Raw genomic sequence first — 20,622 nt, 5'->3', positions numbered from 1 at the left:
AAGCACATTATTCTCCATCCCTGTGATTTGATATCACTGTAACTCAGTATTCTCTACCCACTTGTGGCTTCTATTACGTCATGTCTTCTAGTCTGTCTGTCTAATTAGCTTCAGTCAAACTTATTTCTATCTTGAGTACAAATCTCCCTTAGAGTGAATCTGATTGGTTCAGCCAGTCAGCATCTCTTAAGTTCCCAGCCAGCTTTTGGTCTAATCATATATGCTACTATAGTACAGTGAAAACAGGTCTCTTATCTATCACAGCTCAAGGAAAATATTCTTTGAGGACATACAAAGGTTTGTCTTCTATTTCTATACTTACTTCTAACCTATAGGGCGAAATAATGTTATGGTTAACATTGAGGTTCAGCAGTAAGAATGCCTGAGTTTCGATTCTGTCTTTACCACTTGCTAGCTAGCTACATGACCTTGGACAAAAAAAATTTACTTCACCTTCCCGTGCTTCAGTTCCTCATCTATAAAATGAGAATGATAATACAGTCCCTGCCACACAGGGTTGTGAAGATTACATGACTTAATGCATGTGAGGCCTAAGCACAGTGCATCATATACGACTAGTGAACACCCAGGAGGTATTAGTTAACATTATAATTGGTTGCCTGAGTGTTCTTGCCCACCAGACTGGAGAATGTTAGCTTTTATTCTAGTGATATCTCTAAGGGTAAAGTTATAAATAAGCGTGTTAGATACCAACTTTATGGAAGATTAAGTAGCATGGTAAACTTAGGCTGTTATTGTCTGATGAAATTCATTCACCAGTTCCACAGTGTTATATATACAGTCAATGGGGATATGAAATGAATGACACAGAGTCTCTGTAGTTTACTTGAGGGAGATAGTCAAGTATCTAAGTTAGCTTGAGTTGGTATCGGGAATAAGATAGAGTAGGAATCACCAAGGAGGAAGTGCTCAATTTGCTCTAGGCTGGTGCAGGGACAGGGGTAGGGGCAGGGACAGGTCAGAGATCCCATCTTGGAGGAGATACTTGAGTGAATCATAAGCAAGCGTTATGGGAAGGCATTTCTGGCAGAGGTAACAGCAGAGATGAGCTAGCATGGTGTCTTCAGGGACCATGTAGATTGTAAATGAATCTTTTATCTTTTGTCCTGAAGACAATAAAAAGCCCTTGGAAGGTTTTGTTTGGTTTAAAGATCTATCTACCTTTATTTTTTTCTCATTATATGCTCATTATAAAAAGCAATTAATACATTACAAATATATATATTTGTAATGTATTTATATATATACATACACACATATATATACATACACATATATATCTATATAAATATATGTATGTGTAATGTATTAATTGCTTTTTATAATGAGCATATAATGAGCATATATAAATAGATATAGAAATATATGTGCGTGGCTATGTGTGTGTATATATATGTGTATATAAAGTAAAGATTTCCAGTAATTTCCTTCCTCATCCCCTGAGACAATTATTCCTACTGATAGAGTATATTTTTTCTAGATTTCTTCCTATGCACATACTAACAACAAATATAATTTCATTAATATTATTATTTCTAATATAGAAATTGCTTATATGTGTGTTTTTGTCTTTATTTTGAGACAGAGTCTTGCTCTGTCACCGAGGCTGGAGTGCAATGGTGCAGTCTGGGCTCACTGCAGCCATTGCCTCTGGGTCCCAGCAATTTTCCTGCCTCAGACTCCTGGGTAGCTGGGATTATAGGCACATGACATCACACCTGGCTAATTTTTGTATTTTCAGTAGAGATGGGGTTTCATCATGTTGGCCAGGCTGATCTCTAACTCCTGACCTCAGGTGATCCGCCCACCTCAGCTTCCCAAAGTGCTGGGATTACAGGTGTGAGCCATGACACCTGGCCACATGCCATATGTGTGTTTTTAGAAAATACCTTTTAATGATTTAGTACTGAAGGTTTTTCTCTTTCTTTCTTTCTTCCTTTCTTCCTTCCTTCCTTCTTTCCTTCCTTCCTTCCTTCCTTCCTTCCTTCCTTCCTTCCTTCCTTCCTTCCTTCCTTCCTTCCTTCCTTCCTTCCTTCCTTCCTTCCTTCCTTCCCCTCTCTCTCTCTCTCTTTTTTTCTCTTTCTTTCTTTTTTTTCTAAGATGGAGTCTCACTGTCGTCCAGGCTGGAGTGCAATGGTACAATCTTGGCTCACTGCCACCTCTGCCTCCCAGGTTCAAGTGATTCTTGTGACTCAGCCTCCCGAGTAGCTGGGATTACAGGCATGCAATCACATCCAGCTAATTTTTGTGTTTTTAGTAGAGATGGGTTTTCACCGTGTTGGTCAAGCCATTCTTGAACTCTTGACCTCAGGTGATCCACCTGTCTCAGTCCCCCAAAGTGCTGGGATTACAGGCATGAGCCACTGCATCAGGCCATGATTTAGTTCCGGAGGTTTTCTTTTCTTTTCTTTCCTTCCTTCCTTCCTTCCTTCCTTCCTTCCTTCCTTCCTTCCTTCCTTCCTTCCTTCCTCCCTTTCTCCCTCCCTCCCTCCCTTCCATCTTTCTTTTTCTTTTTCCAGGATATTAAGTTTAGAGGGAAAACTGGAAACTGGAGGGTCAAGGCTGAAGGAAAGAAGACAATCTTGATGTAGGGCGCATAGCCCCAAAACTGGGGCTTAGCCCAAGAGGATTTTTGGCTTCACAGAGTAAAGAAGTCAAGGGTAAGCTGGTGGCTTTAGACAGAACTTTTACTGAAGCAGTAGTATACAGGAGCAGCAGAGGTATTGCTCCTTCCAGAGCAAGGCTAATCTACAGGCAGTGTGCCTATAGTAGCAGTTCAGGGACAGTTTAACAGTAATATTTATGCCCACTTTAAATTATATGCAAATGAAGGGGTGGATATTCAGAATTTTCTAGAAAAGAGGTGGTACATCTGGGTCATTGCCACCGAAAGGAAAGGTGACTTCCAGGTGTTGCTATAGCAATAGTAAACTGACATGGCACTGGTGGGCATGTCTTATGAAGAGGTGCTTTTGCATCTTCCCTGTCTGAAGCTAGTCTTCCGTCTGGTCAGGAGTTCAAGCCCCACCTCTGCAGTCAAGTCCCACCTCCTACCTCAATCTTGCTTCAACCAGATAAAGTTGAGTTCTGGACTTGCAAACACTCCTCAAGACCAATTATGCTTTCTGTGAGGTTTTCCCTGAATATTCAGCTCCCAAGGCTAGCTCTCTCCTCCTAGTGCGATCTCGGCTCACTGCAACCTCTGCCTCCTGGGTTCAAGTGACTCTCCTGCCTCAGCCTGCTGAGTATTTGGGACTACAAGCGTGCGCCACCATGCTTGGCTAACTCTAAGGTTTGCAATTTTTTCTTTGCGGGGGCGGAGATGGAGTTTTTCGCTCTTGTTGTCCAGGCTGGAGTGCACTGGCATGATCTCAGCTCACTGCAACCGCTGTCCCCCAGGTTCAAGTGATTCTCCTGCCTCAGCCTCCCAAGTAGCTGGGACTACAGGCATGCACCACCATGCCCAGCTAATTTTTTTGTAGTTTTGTAGAGATGGGGCTTCTCCATTTTGGTCAGGCTGGTCTCAAACTCCCAACCTCAGGTGATCTGCCTGCCTCAGCCTCCCAAAATGTTGGGATTAAAGGCGTAAGCCACCATGCCTGGACAGATCTTTTATATATTAACTTTGTATTTCTCACAATAATATTCTGAGAAGTACACTTATTTTCAGAAGATAAACAGATTTAGGGAGGTAGCCCTTGGCAACTCACTGGAAGTTTTTGAAAAGGGGAGTGTCATGAGCAGAACAGTGATTTAGAAGCCTGATTTTAACTATAGTATAGAGAGTATATAGCAAAGGTGGAAACTAGAGGCTGGTAGACCAGATAGGTTCCAGCTTTTATAGTTTATATTATAGTTCAGGTAAGGACCTGAACTAGGAGGGCACATCAAGAACAGAAGAGAGGTTCTCAACCTTTTTTTCCTTCAACAAGAAATTTATCCAAGGAATATAACATACATTCAGCCATTATAATGATGTCTCCATTTCTAACTCTATGTGTGGGAATTACACATAGAAGTGAATCTCTGCCGTGAAGTAGGAGGCAGGATTGATCTCCAGACGCAGGGCTTGGACACTGGACAAAACTGAGGACTAGTTAAAAGAGGGACAGGGCAGAAACAGTTTTCCATAAGTCATGCCTCCCAGTGTGCTCTGTGCCATGTCAGTTTACCATTGCCACGGTAACACCAGGGAGCTACCATCCCTTTCCATGGCAGTGATCTGACAACCCAAAAGTTACTACCCTTTCCCTAGAAATTTCTGCATAAACTACCCCTTAATCTATATGTAAAATAGAAGTAGGTATAAATATGACTGCAAAACTGCCCTGAGCTGCTATTTCTGCAGGAGCAGTCATGGAGTTGTAACACCTCTTTAATAAAGCTGTTTTCTTTTACCACCAGCTTGACCTTGAATTCGTCCCTGGGTAAAGCCAAGAACCCACAGGCTAAGACCCACTTTGGGGCTCACCTGTCCTGCATCAAATCTACATAATTTAGACTTTGTGGTGGTCAAGAAATAAGATTAACTCAGTATATTACACAAGCTCAAACTTGGTAGTCGTCCTTGACTACCTCTTTCAATTTTGCCCTCCATATTCATTTGGCCAACAATTCCTGCTGATTTCACCTTTTAATGATTCTCAAATTTACTCCTCTCTCTAGTTTAACTGCCGTGAGGTTCTTCAAAAGTTCCCTGACTCCTGCAGGCAATATTAGGTGTCTTTCTTCTGCCTTTCTGTCATATTTTGAGCATAGCTTCATTGTGGGACTTAGAATATATATTCTCATTACATTGGAATCATCTGTTTATACATGCTTCTCCATTCAATCATGATATTCTTTATTTTTTATTTCTTTGGCACAATTTGACCTTTCAATGTTATCCAACCAACCATGATATTCTTAAGGGCAGTTTTAAAAAGAAACCTTGCATCTCTAGTGCCTAGCATATGATAGGCTCAATGAATGTTTGAGGAAGGCAAATGACTTTGCTATTTTTAGCCCAACTGGCAGGATAAGTGCTACATTCACATTCACTGCATTCTTACTATGTATCAGGTATTTGAACAGAAAGGTGAGAAAGAAACAGCTTCTGCATTGAGTACATGGACACTAAGAAGGGAGCACTATATACCAGGGCCTAGTTGAGGGTGGGAAGAGGGTGAGGATTGAAAAACTACCTATCAGGTACTATGCTTATTATCTGGGTGAGAAAATAATCTGTGCAACAAACCCCTGCAACATGCAATTTACCCATGTACCAAACCTGCACATACATCCCTTGAATCTAAAGTAAAAGTTGGAAAGAAAAAAAAAAAAGAAATAGTTTCTGTTTTGGAGGAGCTCGGATAACAGCAAGGGACAATATAATGACTAAGAGCACGAACTAACTGTGTGATCTTTTATCAATTATTTAATATCTCTGAATCTCAGTTTCCTTATCTGTAAAATGAAGCCTATTATATATATTTAAATCCTTACAAGAATTAGTAAAATAAGCTATAATGAAATGCAATCTTACAAATTCCTGTAAGGATTAAAAGAACTATTTTTTAGCATTTAACACAGCGACAGGCATAATAGACACAGGGTGTTATTATTAACACTGATGAGCGGAGAAGAATACCATAAAGCGAGGGGATTTTTTTTTTTTTAAAGAGGGGGTCTCACTCTGTTGCCCAGGCTGGATTGTAGTGATGAAACTGCCACTGTAAAATTATAACTGAGACAGTGAAAGACATCTGACCTCACTAACTCCATCTTGCGTGTAACCTCCATGCTGTCCTTGTTCACTCCTGGGCATAGGCTGAACTAACTTTGGGAGGAACTTTTAGTTTACAGCTGAGAACAAAGACGATTAACAGCCCTTTCCGAAAACAAATCCTTTTCTTGCCTAAAAAACAGATCAATGCTTGAGATATTTTTTAGCGCCTACAAAATGGATCAGCTGGCACCACCCAGATTGGTAAACTGGCTCATCTGATCTTGAGGTCCCAATCCAGGAACTAAGATTCTGACCCGCCCCAAATTGCTCCTGGGAATAACACTATTGTAAAGCCTAAGATCAGGATTGAGATATTTGTCAGACCCTGCGAAATGGATCAGCTGGCACCACCCAGATCGGTAAGCCAGCTCATCTGATCTTGGGGCCCCAACCCAAGAACTGACCCAGTACAAGATAGCTTCCACTTCCTGTGATTTCATCTTTGACCAACCAATTAGCACTTCTGACTAACTGGCTGCCTCCCCAAGCACCAAATTGTCCTTAAAAACTCTGATCCCTGAATGCTAGGGGATACTAATTTGAGTAATAATAAGACTCTGGTCTCCTGCACAGCCAGCTCTGTGTGAATAACTCTTTATTGTAATTCCATTGTCTTGATAAATCAGCTCTGTCCAGGCATCGGGCAAGGTGAATCCCTTGGGCAGTTAGTTACAGCGACTGTCCCAGTCACAGCTCACTGCAGCATCAAACTGAAGCGGTCCTCCCACCTCAGCCTCCCAAATAGCCAGAATTACAGGTGCAAGCCACAGAGATCAGGAAAGGGAAGTTTTTAGGATCACAGCCATTGGGCACAGAAAATGACTATGTACCTTCACGGTGAGGCAGGAAAGTCTTAAAAGTCAAAGCCTTAGAAATGTCTTAGAGCCGCTGGGCACCATGGCTCACACCTGTAATCCCAACACTTTGGGAGTCCTAGGCAGGCAGATCACAAGTTCAGGAGTTCAAGACCAGCCTGACTAATATGGTGAAACCCCGCCTCTACTAAAAATGCAAAAAATTAGCTGGGTGTGGTGGCACGCGCGCCTGTAGTCCCAGCTACTCAGGAGGCTGAGACAGGAGAATCGCTTCAACCTGGGAGGCAGAGGTTGCAGTGAGCTGAGGTCGCGCCACTGCACTCCAGCCTGGGAGACAGAGCGAGACTTCGTCTCAAAAGAAAAGAAAAGAAAAGAAAAGAAACAAACCAAAAAAGGTGGGGGGGCGGGGAGAAATGTCTTAGAGCCCTGAAAATCAATGAAGTCTTAGACCTGGGGGGTCAAACCTCAAATACGACAGCAGCCAGAAATTTATTCTATCAGAGGTTGGGAATCACCAGGGAGCTTTAAAGGCAGATCAATGGCCAGGTCTCAGTCCCAAACTCATCAGAATTTCTAAGAGTTGGTCTCCAGCGTGAGTACGGTTTTACTTCTCCTAAAGTGATTCTAATGTCCAGCCAGGGTTGAGAACCACTGCTATTCTAAACCAATGACGGCAAGATGGGAAAACAGTGTCATTTCCTATTTCGTTTCCTCGATTGTTGCAATGGAATTTCTCAGCTTCAAAAGTCCAGAATTTCATGTGAGATTTCGCAAATTCTAAAATGTTGGCAAGTAATTAAAAAAAATTCGGATCAAAGAAAACATGGATTTGGACCCTAGTGGGTGTGTCACTTCTTTTTATTTATTTTTATTTTTTAATTTTTAAGTAGAGATGGGGTTTCACCATGTTGGCCAGGATGGTCTCGATCTCTTGACGTCGTGATCCACCCGCCTCGGACTCCCATGTCACTTCTTAACCTTTCTTGCAGTTCAACCTCAGGTTTGAACAAACAACCTGATTCTGAGAAGTTAAATAACTTGTCCACAGTTACACAGCCAGTCAGAATAAGAGTTGGGATTAAAAGCCAGTTCCTCTGAATTTAATTAATGTTCTTGTATGTCAAGGAAGGAACACCTGAAGATGGGCTTTAAAAATGGGCAAGAAGAACGCAGTTACAGCCCGCCATGCTTGCAAGCACGCATGCGTCTATTCCTCGCAGCGTGGCGGAAGAGCAGGGCAGGTTAAAGGCGATGAATTACGACCTCTGTTGGCGACGCTCACGACTCCTGCCGTAAAGGCCGTGTGTTGCGCTTGCGCACCTTCATTGTCTTTCGGATTTCCGACGTGGTAGTTGCGGTAAAGGTTCTTACCAGCGCTACACGGCCGTCGCCATGGTGAAGCTGAGCAAAGAGGCCAAACAGAGGCTGCAGCAGCTCTTCAAGGGGGGCCAGTTTGCCATCCGCTGGGGTTTTATCCCTCTTGTGATTTACCTGGGTCAGTGAGAGAAGAACCGGGAAAGTGACTGGAGGGAAGAGGGCGGCGGAGACTGCGGCCTCATTTTTGGCCATCGCGGGAGGGAGAGAAAAACAGGGGACACCGCGGTTCATGGCCGTTGAGGCTGTCTGGTTAAGTGGGGCCGATCTTCCCTGAATTCGAGTTCACGTTCTATCGCTTTATAGTTGCGTGGTCTTTAACAAGTCTTGCAATCCCTCCTTTTCTATTTTTGCATCCTTAAAGTGGAGGTCATACCTCTCGGATTTGTTGGATGACCTCAGTGGATGTGAAAGCGACTAATTCACTCTTTAGCACTAGGCGGGTTCCCAGGGTGTTCGTCCTCACCTCACCATGTGGTCCTAAGTGGAAAGAGGCCTGTTCTGAGAATCTAGACACCTCGTGAAAGTACCACTGCCATGAAAGCATGGTTATAATAGTCGTTGGATGTCTCTGCTTTCTTACCTGTTCAATGAAGGGTTTGGATGATTTCTATTACTAGCCCCATTTTACAGGTGAGGAAACAGCCATAGAGAAACTTTTTTGTCATGGTTGCACAGGTGTGCTGAGGGTGTTACAGGCTCAGGCAGTGGGGCATCAGAGCCCATAGTCTTAACCACTATAGTGTACTTCGAGGATTTGGGTTTTTTTTGATTTTTGTTTTTGAGACAGAGTTTCACCCTGTCACCCAGACTGGAGTGCAGTGGCCCTATCTTGGCTCATTGTAACCTCCGCCTCCTGTGCTCTAGCGATTCTCCCACCTCAGCCTCCCAGGTAACTGGGACTACAGGCTCGTGCCACCACGTTTGATCACTGCAAGGATTTGTAAGTGCCCGGGCAAATATTCTTCCGTTAGGGCTGCTCAATGGGACCTTATTCTGTAGTTTTTTTCTTTTCTCCTTTTCTTTTTTCTTTGAAACATACTCTCGCTCTGTGCCCCGGCTGGAGTGTAGTGGCGCGATCTCGGCCCACCGCAGTCTCTGCTTCTCGGGATCAAGCGATCCTTCCTCCTCAGTCTCCCGAGTAGCTGGGATTACAGACTTGCAGCCATCGATAGCGGCTAATTTTTATATTGTTTTAGTAGAGACAGGGTTTTGCTGTGTTGGCCAGGCTGGTCTCAAACTCTTTGCCTCAAGTTAGCCTCTCCCCTCCGACCCTCCCGCAGCCTCCCAAAGTGCTGGGATTACAAGCATGAATCACTACGTACAACCTGTAGTTTCTTCTTTCTTTATTTTTTATTTTATTTATTTTTTTGAGACGGAGTCTCACTCCGTTGCCCAGAGCAGAGTGCAGTGGCGCAATCTTGGCTCACTGCAACCTCGCTTCCTGGTTTCAAGCGATTCTTCTGCCCCAGCCTCCCAAGTAGCTGAGACTACAAGGCCTGCCACCATGTCCGGCTAATTTTTTTCTATTTTAAAAATTTTTACAAAAAAAAAATACAATCTCATACCGACGCGGTGGTTGCTGTAAGGGGTCCTCTCTCTGCGCCAGACGGCCGTCGCCAGGGTGAAGCTGAGCAAAGAGGCCAAGCAGAGGCTGCAGCAGCTCTTCGGGGGGGCCAGTTTGCCATCTGCTGGGGCATTATCCCTCTTGTGATTTACCTGAGTCAGTGAGAGAAGAACCGGGAAAGTTTAGAATGGCAGTAGTTCTGAACCCTGGCTGTACATTAGAATCATTTTAGGAGAGGTAAAACCATACTCACGCTGGAGACCTACTCCTAGAAATTCTGATGAGTTTGGGGTTAGAACCTGGCCATTGATCTGCCAGTATGGTTTCGCCATATTGGCTGGCCTGGTCTCGAACTCCTGACCTTAAGATCCGCCTGCCTCGCCCTCCCAAAGTGCTGGGATTACAGGCGTAACCCCCGCGCCCAGCCAGTTTTTTCTTTTTAATTTTATTGCCCCACTCAGGCAGTTTGGCAAAAGGGAAAGAGCAGATTTGTTCATCCCAGCTGTGTCAGTTTGAGCGTATAGTTTGACAATTCTAAAACTCAGTTTCACATTTTAAAATACTATGATTTTAACAAGGCACTGCTTCCTTTTTGATTTAGGTGTCGTGTGTTGTATAAGATAAAGTACACTGTGTGGCTGAGCAGCTGTGGTTTCTATTTGTCCATGAGTTGCAAGCCAACTGTGATAACCTGGGAATATAAAACAAAAAAAATCTTTTTCCTCCCTATTTTCAGTGCAAGTTTTTTTTTTTTTTAAAAAAAACATTACTTTTCTAGATTTTAGTGACTTTTTATGGGTACCAAGGATTAGAGTAAATATGACAGACAGCTGGTGTTTTCACCACTATTCTTGCAGCTCCTCCTCCCCCCACCCACTTCTTTCACTTGCTGATGGAAGGGCCTTCTCTGGCCGGGCAAACAGTGGGGTTAGCTCACCTTTTAGCTAAGAGGTGTGGAAGCTTGATTCTTCCCCTTCTTTGTGCCACCTTCTTTTTTCATTGTGTATGCCAGGTCCTATTTTAGCTTGCTCTTGCTTTTTGTGTCCCTGTGGTTCTTTGCTTCTCTGTCTTTTCATCTACTGTTCCCTCCTCCTCCCTGTTTTGAGATTCCTCTTCTATTGCTAGAAAGCTGTAGCTTTCAATTGCTGCAATCTGTATGCCAGGGTCTTTGGTCTAAGGATGGATAACACATTCCTTTTCTATACTAGAGTTTATTTGTCTTTTTACACACACTGGCTATGTTCCCTTCCTAGGACTACCATTATGGTGATTTTCACCCCAACATTCAATTCAGGTTATATGAGATTAGTGTTAAGACTGTCTTTCCAGTACTTGTTTATCATTGTCTTTTCCCTCATGCTGTATATTTAATTTTATGTCTAAACCAGTTCCCATGTTGAAATAGAGACAGGGTCTTGCTATGTTACCCAGGCTGGTATTGAACTTCTGGCCTCAAGTGATCTTCCTCCCATAGTGCTGGAATTACAGGCATGAGCCACTACACCTGGCTCCAAGTTCTTTTACTTCCTCCACCTCAACTCATTAAAACCAGCAGCTGCAAATTGAACTTTTAATGTAATTCAGGTTCAACCGAAACTTTTAGTGCTTTGGGGAGTACAGTGGTGTAAAATATGACAGGCAGTGACACGATAATAGAGAATCTGTCTGGACATTTACTAACAAAAAGGTTTTTTTTTTTTTTTTCCCTCTCCCCTGGCGTCTTGCTCTGTCACAAGGCTGGAATACAGTGGCACGATACTGGTTCACTGCAACCTCCACCTTCGGGTTCAAGTAATTCTGCCTCAGCCTCCCGAGCAGCTGGGAATACAGACGCCTGCCACCACACCCAGCTAATTTTTTGTATTTTTATAGAAATGGGGTTTCACCATATTGGCCACGCTGGTCTTGAATTCCTGACCTCGTGATCCACCGGCCTCAGCTTCCCAAAGTGCTGGGATTGCAGGTGTGAGCCACGGTGCCAGGCCCAACAAAAAGGTTTTAATGAGCCACTTGTTGGAAGACAATTCTCCATGCTCTCTTGCATTTCTGCACATCTTACAAGCAGAGGCTCTGATGATCCTTTGTTCCGTATTATCTTTTGAGGGTGTTTGCAGAACAAGCAGCCTTGGAAAATAGTACCTCCAGTCAGAGCAACGGGAGACGTGCTTACAGCCCATTATAAAAGATTCTGGTTCCCTAAACTCAGGTTAATCTCCAGCAGTGCAATCCATGACATGTGCAGGTGTCATCTGAACTTCTTTGCATTGGAAATTGAGAGTTGAGGAACTGAAGCAGAAATGATGCTCTTACAATCTATTGCTGGTAGTAATAAACTGTTCTTTGTTTACTCTGACTTAGAATATTGTCTATACCAACATCTGTGAAGCTGGTAGGCCAGTTTGTTATCTTCTAAATAAGATAAAACTGCAGACCCCTCATAGTTCTTGAAACCTTTCTGACTTAATCAGTTACTTCAACAAGTGAGCGTATATGTCATCAGATTAACTTATCAATATAGTTTAAACGGTAAAAGATAGACTTAACCGTACTTGTCATGAGTTGATTTAATTAGGTTGTTAAATAGTAAGTGTTGAACGATCCATCCCCTGCTGCCTCACTCTCACCCCCACCCCCACCCTGTCCCTTTTCTATCATTGGTCTTTGTTTTATAAAAAGAGAGGTTTGTGGGGGATAAAATATCCTCAGTTGTGTGTTTTAAAAAAGTTTAGTAGTTTTCCTCCAGACATGGTGGTTCATACCTGTAATCTCATACTTTGGGAAGCTGAGGTGGACGGATCACTTGAGCCCAGGAGTTCAAGACGAGCCTGGGCAATATAGTGAAAACTTGTCTCTAGAAAAAAATTAAAAAGTTTAGTTGTTTGTTTTTCCAAATATCAGTTTGCTCTTCATAGCCTTTCATCCAGTATAAATTGGGAGTTATGGTATCTTATTTCTCAGTAATGACTAATAATGAAAGATAGAGCTTGCTAAGGATAATTGTGCTAATTGTGTATGCAACAGGAATAATGGCCATGTGTGCTGGCTTACTAAAAAAGTTGTTTGTTTTGGTCTGGGCATGATGGTTCACACCTGTAATCCTAGCCGTTTGGAAAGCTGAGGCAGGTGGATCATTTGAGGTCAGGAGTTTGAGACCAGCCTGGCCAACATGGTGAGACCCTGTCTCTACCAAAAATACAAAAAAATTTAGCTGAGTGTGGCATTGGGTGCCTGTAATCCTAGCTACTCAGGAGGCTGAGGCAGGAGAATAGCTTGAGCCTGGTACGAAGAGGTGTTACAGGCTACAGTGAGCTGAACTCATGCCCACAGCACTCCAGCCTGGGTGACAGTGAGACTCCTGTCTCAAAAAAAAAAAAAAAAAAAAAAAAAAAGGAATAAGATAGCTTGTTCTTCCTATTGATTAGTCCTGGACATAATTTCATACTGTAGTGAAAATTGGAGACTGTTCTGTAGTGCAGGTAAATCTAGATAGTACTGGTTGATTCAGATACCATTCTATCTATCCTAGGTTGAATTACAAAGAAGAAAAAGTCTGGACTGTAAATGTTTTGTCTGCCGAGGTTTTAATAATATTTTTTCTCTTCTCTCTCCTTGATTCAGGATTTAAGAGAGGTGCAGATCCTGGAATGCCTGAACCAACTGTTTTGAGGTACTGCTATTAAAACTAAACATTTCAGGGCAAATTTTCATACAGTAGTACTGAATCACTGGGATGTAAAAGAGTAATAGTGGCAGTCATTGAAATCGAGCTTTATCAGTCAGTATAACCTTCGGCTATTGGAAAACTGCAACTACTTTCTCTTCCCCCTCCCAATTTGTATTTACTATACCATGTTATAACTATGATGAAGCATATTTTAACAAGAATTAATTTATTATCCAACCACTTTAAAATGCGGAACAGTTTTAAATTTCCTATATTCTCATCTTATCCTCATTCAGATGAATACAACCTTATATGTTGTTCTCACAAGGGTATGCAGGATTTTGTTTTCATCTAAAATTTGAGTTGCTGTCCCATATATTTTCCAGTTGTGGTTTACCTAGGTTTTTCAATATTTCAGTATTTTACACAACAATATAATTAACATTTGGGTGGAATGTGGTGGCTCACGCCTGTGATCTCAGCACTTTGGAAAGCCAGGGTAGGAAGATGGCGGGAGGATTGCTTGAGGCTAGGAGTTCAAGACCAACATAGCAAGACCCCCATCTCTAACCAAAAACAAAGTAAATAAATAATTAACATTTGTGTATATGTAGCTTTTATAGATTTTAATTTCCTTATAAATTCTCATAGGATTTATAAAGTATATGAACATTTATGGGTGTTGACTGCCAAATTCCTTTCTCAGAAACAATCTTGCTGGTATTGGTAAGCACTTGTGAAAATTTCACACACAGAGTATACATATTCATACACACATGTATGCATGTATGTGCATACTTGTGAAAATAATATGTATAGGTATAATCTCAAATAGACAAGTTTGCTCTGGAGGAAGGACTGATACTTAATGGCACTGTGATGACCATGACTACTACACACTGGTGGATTGGATTTCTGCTTGATCCTGTCTCTTGTGGGTTGCCCTAACAGACTTTTCACTGACTGTTCTAGGGCTTCATTTATTTTCTTCAAACTTCTCCAAGCTGCATTTTTCTAGAGTGGGCAGAAAATACATTTTTCACTATCACCTTCAATGTGTCAGCCACTGCTTTAGGTGCTTTTTACACAATGTATCTAATTGTCACTTCAGTCCTTCAGAGCAGGTTATACAGTTAGTAGGTGGTAGAATATGTTCTATTTCTAAAGCTTACATTCTTTACACTGGGTCATGCGACCTTCCCCAAGTAATTTTACCCCTACCTTTACTTAGCACAGTGCCATCTGATACGAATTTCCTCTACCACATATGCTTTGCTGTTCTCTTCTTTTTCAGAGCAAGGTCTCTTTTTATTCTCAAAGGGTACTACAATATGTGCCTTCAACTTGTTCACTTCTGCAGTTATTCTGTTTTCCCCGATAAAGTTCTTTAACAAATGGTCTTCGCTACTTTCTTCCCCTTCCCCTCTTCCTTTAACTGTTTATGGCATGACTTTTAAAAACTGTTTTCAGAGATTCTCCACTAACTCCTTTATTCTTAGCCCTTACTCTATTTTCTTTTCTGTAAAATAGGGATTGAGGTAATATATCTGCTACCTACTAGTTGAGTGGCCTTGTCCTTAGAGAAACATTACCTTGGGAAACAGAGAGGACTATTGAGTCAAGTTGTGTGGAGATTTTCTAAGTATTGGAAATTACCATCAAATACCTTTCTCCAAGAAGCCGTTAACCTTTCTAAGCTGTCATCTCCTCCTTTATCAGTTGGGCATAATAATACCTATGTAATGAAGTTGCCATGAACATTGAATAAGAATATTATATTTGAAGTATTAACAGTATTATCAAGTAATATGTGATGAGTAAACTATTGTAATTTTTAATCTTTCCGATGTCATCTCATCCCCATTTCCTTATCCTATGAGAACAGTGCTCTGGCTATATGATGCTGCATGCTAAATCCCAGGATAAACTATACATAGTTTTATGCCTTTGCTCCTGTATTTGTGCTCCTTTAGTCTGGAATTGATTTTTCCCCTTAGTTTCCACTGGGTGAAAACCTGCTTTTAGAAAAGCCCAGTCTCAAATGTTGCCCCTTCCATAAATCTTTTCCTTTCCTCCTAGCTAAAACTACTCTTTTTTTGTGTTCCCATAGTTTTCTTTCTTTCTTTGTAATTTTTAATTTTTATATTCCCTAGTCTGGTCTCAAATTCCTGGGATGAAGTGACCCTGCTGTGGCATCCCAGTGTTGGGATTATAGGCATGGGCCACTGTGCCCAGCCCCATAGTATCCTTTTGTATCTGTCATTTTCTGCCTTGTATTATGCTTGTGGCTATATTTTGTCCATAAGCACCTGAAATAGTTGTTCAACAAGTATTGAATTAACCTAATGACCCTCATTTCTTGATAGTCTTCTGTGGGTTTTTTGTATTGTATTTTAATTTTTTATAGAGACAAGGTCTCACTATGTTGCCCAGGCTGGTTTTGGACCTTTTGGGCTCCAATGATCCTCCCACCTGGGCCTCTCTGTGCTAGGATTACAAGCATGAGTCACAACACCTGCCCTTCATGGTCCGGTGGACAGGAATTGATAAAGGATTGCATCTTGTACAAATTTTAGGCTGGACCTGCATGCCGGGAAATAACATTTTTGTGTGTGTCCTTGGTGATTTTAGGATACAGAAGTAGGGATAGAATGTGTCTTTTTGTTGTCCTTTTTTGGGGCTGCATTTATCCCAACAAGATTTGAACCTTCAACGACTAGATGAAGCATCCCTGTCCTACTGCTTTTTATTTCTTAAACTTACTGTCTTCTCTGCTTCTTTCCTTCTTGGTGCTAACTCTCGATTTTTTTCCATCATTAAGAGCATCTTCTGGTTTCTTTCCAGAGGTATGTGTGTTTTAGGAAATAATTGAGCGAGTGCCTGCAAAGGGTTATTGAGTTTTGGAATTTCATGTACTGTACAACATAAAATTTATTGTTTATTAATATAAAGTCTATTGTTTCTTCATACATTTATTTATATAATATGTATGTAAATAATATAGTTAATGATTTACCAGTTTGTTTCCCTTGCCAAATTGTTGAGGTTAGGACCACATTCATCTTCATATCCTCTTTTACCCAGGATGGCTTTTTTTTTTTTTTTTTTTTTTTTTTTTTTTTTTTTTTTTCTTTTTTTTTTTTTTAATTTTAATATTTGACCTTCTGAAAGGATGGCTCATTTTATGTGGTCAACAAATGTTGACATGAGTGCCTTATTCAAAAGTACTTTAATACACAGGGGGCAGTGTCATAATAAAACATTTAGGGAAACTATATGAATATCAAGGAAAGAGAATCATTTCCATTATCTGTATAAGGCTGAGCTAGATTTTCTTTTTATATTTTTGCTGCCCATTACCATAGAGGAAGAGACCTTCATACATGAATTTATTTTATTTTTATGTGGTTTTTTTTGAGACAGGGTTTCACTCTGTCACCCAGGCTGGAGTGCAGTGGTACAGTCACGGCTCACTGCAGCCTTGACCTGAGTTTAGGCGGTCCTCCCACCTCAGCCTCCCAAGTAGCCAGGACCACAGGTGCATATCACCACGCATGGCTAGTTTTTTTTTTTTTTTTTTTTTTTTTTTTGCAGAGACAGGGTTTTGCCATGTTGCCCAGGCTGGTTTCGAACTCCTGGGCTCAGGAGGTCCACCCACCTTGGCCTCCAAAGGGCTGGGATATAGGCATGAACTATCATGCCCAGCCAAGAATTTATTTTCCTATCTTAACTGTGTGCAAAAATACCTAGGGTTTAAGGGGAGATTTTAATACACATCTGAAAATTGGAAATAGTTATGTGTTTTCTTCTTAGGCACAGGGAAAATATTTAAAAAAATAAACTTTACAAAACTGCCATTGTCATTTTTTAAGGCAGTTTTATTCAACTGGGCTACATTTTTAAGCAGAGGATTTAGAAATGAAACCATCTCTTTTCTCCTTCTTGGACTGTATTTTATAGAGTCAGCAAATGATTTGGGAGTTTGGACTTCTTAATGGCTGGAATGTTTGGGGTTAGAATTAGTTGAGGTGGAAGGGGAGGCTAATTGCTCCCTAGGAACATAATGGTTATAAGAGCATTTAAGTCACATCACACTCTACCCACTTAAATGATATGTTACTATCTCAGAGCCTCAATTTTCACATCTTTAAAATAGGAATCGTAATTGGTAGTTGTGAACTTTCCACAGTGTTTAATGTACTGAAATGTTAATTGAATAAATATTACTTTAATATTATTGATGTTGTATCTAATAATGAGATAGCTTTGTTTTCTTGGTTTATCAGGCCTACCTGTTAATGGAAATCAGTAATCATTTTCCTTTTGATTGACTTCATTTTATGTCAGCTCACATTTTTTTTTTTTATGGTAGTTAACTGCGCTCAAAAGTAACTAAACTGTATTTATTTTACTATAGGTCCGTGTGTTTAATTTGCTTGTTCATTGGGATTGATCGTTGTCTTCTAATAACTCTGAATTTGATAGATGAGGAAACAAACATAAATGTATAAAATTTTCTAGGTCTTAGGTTGTGTCTAAAAGATTTTTATTTTGGGATTTATTTCTCCTCTTTACAAAAATTTTAGCCTACTTTGGGGATAAAGGATTATTTGGTCTTCTGGATTTGGAAGCAATTTAGCAGACAGCATGGAAGATGTGTGCTCTGGCTTGGATAAGAGATGGGACATCGTTCGGTCGCCAGTTGGATGGCACAAGGCTCGTCACAGATGAATCTGTAGCGGAGTGGAACTTGTACTAACTTACGATAGAATGTATCAGAATAAATGTTTTTAACAATGTTATGTCTTGAGTCTTTTTTGAATTGAACATGCTGAGTTATCAGGTAAAAATTAAGCTTTTTGATACTTTTTCAAAACAGGGAATTTATGTATGTACCTAGGGTGCTATTTAAACAAAAAATTTTCCAAGTTAATTCCTGCCCATTCACCTAACATATGGATTACAGTTTCCCTTTGCAGCGAATCAGTAACTCCCTTAAGGTAGCAAGAATACAGTTAGTTCTCAGTTTGTGACAAAGCAAGCCATTACTTCCTCCTCTGCATTGAAGTTCTGACTGCAAGAAATAGGGGTCCTGGCAGCTCTATTGCTAGGGGATGGGAATGGCACTGGAGAGTTGTGTGTTTGATTTATTTGTAGGTTAAATGTGAGTCTAAAGTTTCCCTCAGTTGTGGTAGGAAACTAGAGCTGCCTGGGCAAGAGCCCATGGAGAACTACATGGAATAGTTAGCACTATTTTCTGGTAGAAGAAAAGGCAGCTAATTAATGGAAACTAGTTTTCAGTTCTAGATACTGGTTTCCTGGGACCTTCACATGTATTTGAATCCTTTTATTATTTAGTTTTTTCCATTCTTCTAACAAAATAGTGTTATTTACTATGTTTAGCCATTGTTACTAATATAAGAAAGTAGAATCTAAAACAATATAAGACAGTTTAGAAAGAGCCTATTGGGTTGAATATTTTAAGCATCCAGTGTTTAGGAATGATCATGAATATAATCCCTCTCAGGTGTTGGGAGCTGTCATCACCAGAAAGTTCTTATTTCCAATGTAAAACCCTCTTAGCTATTTAAGCCTATTTCCTCAAGTCTTGTTACCTTTGCCCTGGAGATGTAGAAGACTATTGTGGCGGCTTATTGCATAAGGGGATTTTAAAGTGGAATTTTTGAAAGCTAACTGCAGAAAATCAGTTTTGGTAAGTACTTAATATAATTGCTTCAGCATCTCTGTGAATCTAGCCATGTGTAATTTTGCTGAAAACTGAGCACAGTATTAAAATTCCATAGAATTGCTTAAGTTTCTGGTCCCCCCCCATCCTTTTTGCCAAGTGTATTGTCAGGGAATTTTCGTATTTTGTTTATACATTTTTCTTCTGTTTCTCACTTGGGATTTCCAGAAATTGAGAAAGCTGTGGCAGGTATCTGTTTTGATAAAATAGTAATGTGAATGGTAAACATAACTGGTTGTATTCTTTTAAGGATTACCTTTGTGAACCCCAAATATCTAAGGTCTCAGTCAATTTAGAAAGTTTATTTTGCTAAGGTTAAGGACGTGCCCATGACAGTCTCAGGAAATCCTGAGGAGGTGTGCCCAAGGTAGTGGTGGTGGCGGGGGTGGGGGGGTAGTTTGCTTTTGTACATTTTAGGGAGACATGAGACATCAGAATGTCTAAGATGTACATTGGTTCAGTCTGGTAAGGTGGGACAGCTCAACATGGGGACTTCCAGGTTAGAAGTAGGTGAGAGACAAAAGGTTGCATTCTTCTGAATCCTTGATCAGCCTGAATATGGAATTTAGTTTGGGTCATTGTGTTGTGCCTGAGTGAGTCGAGGCATGTGCCACACTCTGAGATTGAATTGTGAGTCCTTTATTTTGCTGGCGACTGAGAGGTGGCTAATGCCCAAAATTCTCCCAGCCCCTAAGAAAAGGTGGTCTTTTATACCCTAGTTTAAAAGGGAGGGGGAACCTAGTAGAAGCAAATTTTTCACAAAAGCAGAGTAAGCAAAAAGTTAAAAGATAAACTAGTACATGAGAAATAAAACAGTGCCAATTGCGAGGGGTAAAGCTGTCATGAAAGACAACTTACAGATAATGGGGGCTCTGGGTGCTCGACAGCACCTGCATTCCCAGGCTCTGCTGGTACCACTTAATTCAGCCTCTTAGCAACAAATGCATTCCTGGAGGTGCCCAGTGTCAGCCTGCCCCAGCTACATACTATAGTTACACACTTAATTTTGGGAAAAGAACTAAAATGAAGAAGCTAAGATGGAGTCTCTCTGGCTCAAGAAGCTAACAAAGCCTGAAGAGTTTTTAGTCTGAGAAAGAGAGAGTTAGTTTTAGCTGGGAAAAAGCAGGTTATCACTTTCCCCACTTGTGTTTTTGGGGATTCAAATCATTGATTCCTCAGTTATAGCGAGGGGGTTATATTGGGTACTAAGATACATAACTTTGACAGAAGCTATGTGTCGTTTCACAAGATTAATAAACCAATTTAATAGGGTCCAAAAGTTAACCCCAACAAGAAGAGAAGAGGCCCTGCTAATCCAGTTATTAAAGTAGTTAACCAAGGCTTCCAGTTAAACATGCTCTGGTGCCATGGGGTGTTATTTTCTCGTTCCTGTTGGCGTCTATCTAAATTTTCTTGAACCTTTTGAAGAGTATTCTTTATGACTACAGACTGGTTAGCATAAAAACAACAGCTTTCCCCTAACGCTGCACATAAACCCCCTTGGGAGAGAAACACTAGGTCCAGGCCACGGCGGTTTTGAAGAACAACTTCAGCTAAGGAGTCTACCTGGCATGCAGTGTATTTATGGCTGATGGGAGATTTCTTAAATCATCATCTACTTGTTGGGTTAGGGACCGTAGTCCAGCTTCTCCTTGGACCAATACTGCT

At 41.0% G+C, this 20,622-nt stretch overlaps 1 protein-coding gene across 1 annotated transcript; it reads left to right on the top strand.

The window, feature by feature from the left end:
• Window positions 1-7,913: 7,913 nt before the first annotated feature.
• On the top strand, window positions 7,914-18,010 carry TOMM7 (translocase of outer mitochondrial membrane 7). The gene is made up of 3 exons (XM_017526971.2): window positions 7,914-8,098; window positions 13,163-13,211; window positions 17,795-18,010. The coding sequence occupies exons 1-3, from the start codon at window positions 7,996-7,998 to the stop codon at window positions 17,808-17,810; spliced, it is 168 nt and encodes a 55-aa protein (XP_017382460.1). The 5' UTR covers window positions 7,914-7,995; the 3' UTR covers window positions 17,811-18,010.
• Window positions 18,011-20,622: the final 2,612 nt, after the last annotated feature.

This window comes from Cebus imitator, unplaced genomic scaffold, assembly GCF_001604975.1.
Source record: "Cebus imitator isolate Cc_AM_T3 unplaced genomic scaffold, Cebus_imitator-1.0 Scaffold45, whole genome shotgun sequence".
Lineage (NCBI taxonomy): Eukaryota > Metazoa > Chordata > Mammalia > Primates > Cebidae > Cebus > Cebus imitator.
The sequence above is the reverse complement of the archived record's forward strand: the minus strand, read 5'-3'. Positions and strand labels throughout refer to the sequence as shown.